General features: G+C 41.9%; 1 protein-coding gene across 1 annotated transcript; it reads left to right on the top strand.

Moving 5' to 3' along the window:
• The first annotated feature begins 2,407 nt into the window (after positions 1 to 2,407).
• On the top strand, positions 2,408 to 4,745 carry LOC129781963 (odorant receptor 4-like). The gene is made up of 8 exons (XM_055789462.1): positions 2,408 to 2,506; positions 2,570 to 2,871; positions 3,001 to 3,276; positions 3,338 to 3,507; positions 3,583 to 3,679; positions 3,736 to 3,837; positions 3,920 to 4,087; positions 4,153 to 4,745. The coding sequence occupies exons 1-8, from the start codon at positions 2,443 to 2,445 to the stop codon at positions 4,204 to 4,206; spliced, it is 1,233 nt and encodes a 410-aa protein (XP_055645437.1). The 5' UTR covers positions 2,408 to 2,442; the 3' UTR covers positions 4,207 to 4,745.
• The last annotated feature ends 395 nt before the right edge of the window (positions 4,746 to 5,140 follow it).

Genomic DNA, 5,140 nt, shown 5'->3' with positions numbered 1-5,140 from the left:
TTTCAGGGCTACTATTTGGAGTTTCAAAAGAGTTTGACTAACAGATTTCTGAACAACGAAAAGAATTACATTTAAAAAAACAACTGTTCTGAACAATCACAGTCCTACGTCAAACTCTCGTCCGTGCCCATAGGCTCAGACTCTTCTACTTTTTTTTTAAAACCTCATCAATATGAATATCAAATGAAAAAGTACTAGTAGAATACATTAGATCATGAAAAAAAACAGGAAGTGGGTTATATCTGTGATATAACCGCAAGGGTGACGTAGGACTATCGTTGATTTAGTGATCATTTGTTTTTAGTTGCATCTGAATCAATTCTGAATGAATGAATAAATGAATATTTGGGGGATTTCGAAAACGAGAGCGTTACGTTGATCGCACAATATTCAGCAAAAGAAGCAATCACACGAAAGTTGTATAATACATACAACATTGCTTGTATTGTGATGTGATTTGTATTTCATTTCCAATAAACAAAATATCTGTTGCATCAAATCAGTCTACATAAATTTTGCGTTCGCTCATCCTTTCTCACAACACCCATTTCTCGTTCGAGAAATTGTTGAGTAAACATCTTTTGCCAGTGCGCGTAGAGCGGTAATTTCTTCTTAAGATTCATTGCACCTCTAATAAATTGCCGAAAGACGTGTTCTTACGTTGATCGCACTTTCCAGATTCTCCTCGATACTCGAAGCCCACCAGTGGTTAATGCTAACTCGATAACCACCTGTTCATTGCACTTGATTGAAAAATCACAAAACCAAATGTAGCGTTTCTTTTGAGAATAGCGCAAAATGATGAGAAATGTTTATATTGCTAGTAGTTTCAAGCCACCAATGTATGGCTCTGTATGCATGCTATGGTGAAGGCTTGTTTGGCGCTTGGCTTACGCTTAGTTTGTACGAACGATATCTAGAGGTGCGATTCCTTTGAGGCAATACTAAATAACATGTAGCATGATATTTGATACTTGCAAGTGTTGTCATTGTTGTTGTTTACATGCGGTGCCAAAGATATATTGATGTAGTTATGAGATATGGAATAATGGTGCTGGTGCAACATGTATATAATCGACTGTAGCCGAGTCTATGTCAATTCCGAAAAAGGCCACCGGAATAGTCTTCGAGGTAAATTTTCAATGCATTGACATGAAATAAATTACGACATACGATTGTTTTGCGAGGGCAAGAATGAATCATCAATCAATTATCGTCAACTGATTCTACAATGAAAAAATCATTTCAAAGATTATTCTACTAAGCAGTTGTTTCTAAAATTTCACAGCATTATAGAATAATATCCGAAGGTATAAACAAGCGACTTATATAAAATAACAGCGTAGTTCTACGTCAACAATGCGGTCGTATCTTGGACACAACCTCCTATAATTTTTTTGAAACTGGTAACACTAGCAACACTGTACAATTGTCTTAACAATTATTTTTATAAGTTTTCTAATCAGCAGTCAGTTGATTTCATTCGGATTCAACATGAAAGTAGTTCTGAATCGAACCCGAATTCATCATTATCGTTGCCCGCTTATTTCTCTGGCGCACACGGGGGTTGAATTTGGGCCCCGCAAGAAACTCGACCGATTCGCTCTGGGCGACGAAAGTGTTACGGAGGCAGATAAATGCTGGTCTGTCGAACGTTCCCAGTAATATCCCAATCCTGAAGATACTATACCCCAAATTAATTATCCATCCTGAGTGTGGTGTTGGTTGTGGAAGAATACGTCTAATGGCTAATAATTCTAACAAATCCCGGAACCTAAATTCCTTATCCGAGATAATTATTATGAATATATATTTTTGTTTTTCCGTTGTACTTCCGATTTTAGATACCGCCGGTTTATTTCGTTCAACCGAGGTTAGTTTTTTTTAAATGAACAATCCCCCATCTCAGGGTCATCACTAAAGTTTTGTTTGTTCTGCAGTGCTTATGTGGTTATGTTTTGTTCCGCAAATTCGAATGTATGTCTTTCTTGGGCTATCGAATACCTAATAAGACAGACAAAAGGTCCGTTCAATATTTCATTTCAATATCCTGGCCTGTTTCCCATGACACATCAAACGAATAACATACAAGCATACATCGTGGACAATGTTAAATTTATAAGTTGATGGTTTATGTGTAAATTATTGCGCCCCTTTTCCAAAGTTTACCAAGAACTCGAGAGAAGGTGATTTCGTGGGTTTGTTTTCTCTGATTTAAACTTTCCTATTGATGCATAATTCAAACCAACCAATCACACCGAGGATTATTATGGAAGCGTGTCACGCAAACGAACTGAGTTTGAAGTCAACATGATGCAGTGTTCGATAAACAGTAATTTGCGCCTCCGTTCATGTCCATATTAAGGCCCTCATCTGGCGCAAGAGTTCCACCAGTAGTGCACCGGACGCTGCCAGGATTCGTTCCCTCCACATGCTGGCGAGATGCCACGTTATATCAGCTTCGAGCAGACGTTTGCTGTGACAGTGAAAACATTGAAAATAATTGGTATGTACAAATGACATTTCGGATCAAATCAGGCTCACGTCAGCGGCCACCCTCCATTCGCAGGATTTCCATCAAGCTTGAATCCTTACCCGGAGGAATTTTCCACAGCGGCCAAATTAAATGCGTACTTTGTTGTGAGCTTCCTTTCACTCTCGTACTGCGTGCTCGGTCAGTGCGTTTACGTTTGGAAGGAGACCACCGAGAAGAGGTCCGAAGGCGTGGCCACTCTGATGGAGGAAGTGGCCACCCAAATCGCCTGCACCGGATTCTGTGTGATTGGACTGCAGAAGATGTTTGTGTTGGCTTATCACAGGAACAGGCTGGCGCGGATTCTAGCGGATTTCCACGCTGATTGGAAGGAGAAGGTACGGCCCCCTCTCGAGGGGAAGCAGCATCCGAATTATGCGCTTGATTTGTTTTTCAACCTGCCGAAGTAACGGTTCCAAGAGAGAAGTGAAGCCACATTTTAATCTCTTCTCCATCTCCAACTGCAGGAACGCATTCCTACCCAGCGGGACTTCTGCCAGAGGAATCTCCGGTCGACAGTAACCATCGCCACCTGCGCTGCCATAATGAACATCGTCATGGTTTCGGCCTTCAATTTCCTGCCCATTCCGGAGATGATTTTTGCCGCTAGCCGTTCCGACGTATGGAAACGTCAGCTGCCCTACAAAATATGGTATCCATGGGATTCGACCAAGGGCTGGATTTACTACCTGATGTACACGTTCGAAGTGTACGCCGGACTCATCGTGGCGATTGGAAACGTGGTAAGTGTATTGCGATACGTACCGTTTAGCGTTTTTTTTCTCTCTCTGTTTGCTTTTACAGACGTTCAACTGTATTTTTTGCTTGGTCGCTGCTCATCTCTCGGTACAACTGAATCTGCTAGCCAAATCACTGGAAGGCATCATTGCGGGAGAGCCCAGCGAGTGGGATGTCGTGGAGGATAAACGATTAAGCTTGGCCTCTGCCGTCGAACGACACCAGAAACTTTTAGGGTAACTTCCATTCACGGAAAACGTCGCTTCGTTCAACGAGTCAATTTTAATTTTCGATTTTCTCCCCCCGCTCAGCTACAAACACTCGCTGGAGACCATCTTCAGCTTCACAATCTTTATTGTTTTCGCTAGCGCCTCAATCATAATCTGCTTTCAAGGAATCATGATGACGGTTCGTATGCTGCCGTAACTTATTCGCAATGCCCGAGTCAAAATGCTCCATTCCAGACCTCGACGGCTTACATTGTGGCAAAGTTTTTACTATTCTTCATTTGCGTGCTGCTGGAGATCTTCTTCCTCTGCCATTACGGGAATAAAATTTTACGAAGTGTTTGTGTTTGAATTCGTTCGTAGCCCCCCCGCAAGTAGCCAGAAATTGACGCTTTTTTCCCTTCTTGCTTGTTTATTCCAGAGTGAAGATGTCGGAATCGCTGCGTACAAATGCCTCTGGTACCAGGTGGAACGGGGTGGCAATGCGACCTTCCGCAAGGATTTAATTCCGGTGATTGTGCGGGCCCAGAAACCAATGGTGCTAATGGCGTGGAAGTTCTGGCCGATTACCATTAAGACATTTGGGATGGTAAGTTTTGCTGCGGTGATAATTTATTACCCCGAGGGCGTGATAGTAAATGAGTTCACTTCCAGGTGCTGAATGCGTCATACTCGTACTTCACCCTGCTAAGAACTGTTTACAAATGAAGCTGTTCAATGTATCAAGTGAATCGGTGAAACGGGCGACTACTCACAAATAACTATTTTTTATTAAGCCGTAAACAAATTAAACAAACGCAATGTACCGTCACACCTCACCTCATAGCTCAACATTTGTTAATTGAAGCTTTGATAGAAAAATCTGAACTCGTTCGTTTAAGGTAGTATTATCATCAAACAGCCTTCTTCGTAAAGGTGCATTTGTGCACCCAAAGTTAATTTTTAGCACATGTTCTGGCATCCCGATTTATTACATTAAATGAGCTGAAAGATAACATAAAAAGTTCTACTCCCCAATACATGTATATCATTTGTATAATATATATGCTAGAGCCAATATAAGGGAGCGAAACAGGAGACACATTTAAATGAAAGCATATGAAAGCTTTTCGTATAGTTTGCCAAATACACGGCCCAGACAGAGAAAGATATATTCTCGTTCATGTTCTTCTTTATCGTCTTAGAAAACACCTTCCAACTTCATTTTATGATGAGGTGTAATATTACCACGCACCTTTATAATAACGCTGGCAGCTATATGGATAGCGTGGTCGTGTAAAGTAACTTTGCATTTCAACCGGCCTTGGTTCGATCCCCATTGACGTCATATGGGCTTTTTTGACGTAGGACTACGTCTTTCATTTCTGTAACGGGGTGTAAGTCCAAAGTTTTCGAAAGCGAGAGAGTGACGCTGGACTGCAAGGTTTTGAACGTTAATACCTCTTTACCGGCTGATTGGAGTGGTATAGTAATCACTTCATCCGAAAGATAAAATGTCAACAAGTTATATGATTGTCACTTTGTAACCCGCGACGCCGGGGAAGCGCGCGAGTTCGTCGCGACCGGGGATTTTGCGCAGATAAGCGGTCGGCTTAAGCGCCACTCCCGCGAGGGAGACCGACCGCCGTGTTTTATCCTTGCC

This window comes from Toxorhynchites rutilus, unplaced genomic scaffold (assembly GCF_029784135.1).
Source record: "Toxorhynchites rutilus septentrionalis strain SRP unplaced genomic scaffold, ASM2978413v1 HiC_scaffold_300, whole genome shotgun sequence".
Lineage (NCBI taxonomy): Eukaryota > Metazoa > Arthropoda > Insecta > Diptera > Culicidae > Toxorhynchites > Toxorhynchites rutilus.
Note: the sequence above shows the minus strand (reverse complement) of the source record. Positions and strands in the feature narration are given on the sequence as shown.

Coding starts and splice junctions, on each gene's coding strand:
- LOC129781963 (XM_055789462.1), top strand. CDS start 2,443: ATGCCACGTTATATCAGCTTCGAGCAGACGTTTGCTGTGACAGTGAAA. Junction 2,507..2,569: donor GAAAACATTGAAAATAATTG/GTATGTACAAAT, acceptor CTCCATTCGCAG/GATTTCCATCAAGCTTGAAT. Junction 2,872..3,000: donor ACGCTGATTGGAAGGAGAAG/GTACGGCCCCCT, acceptor CTCCAACTGCAG/GAACGCATTCCTACCCAGCG.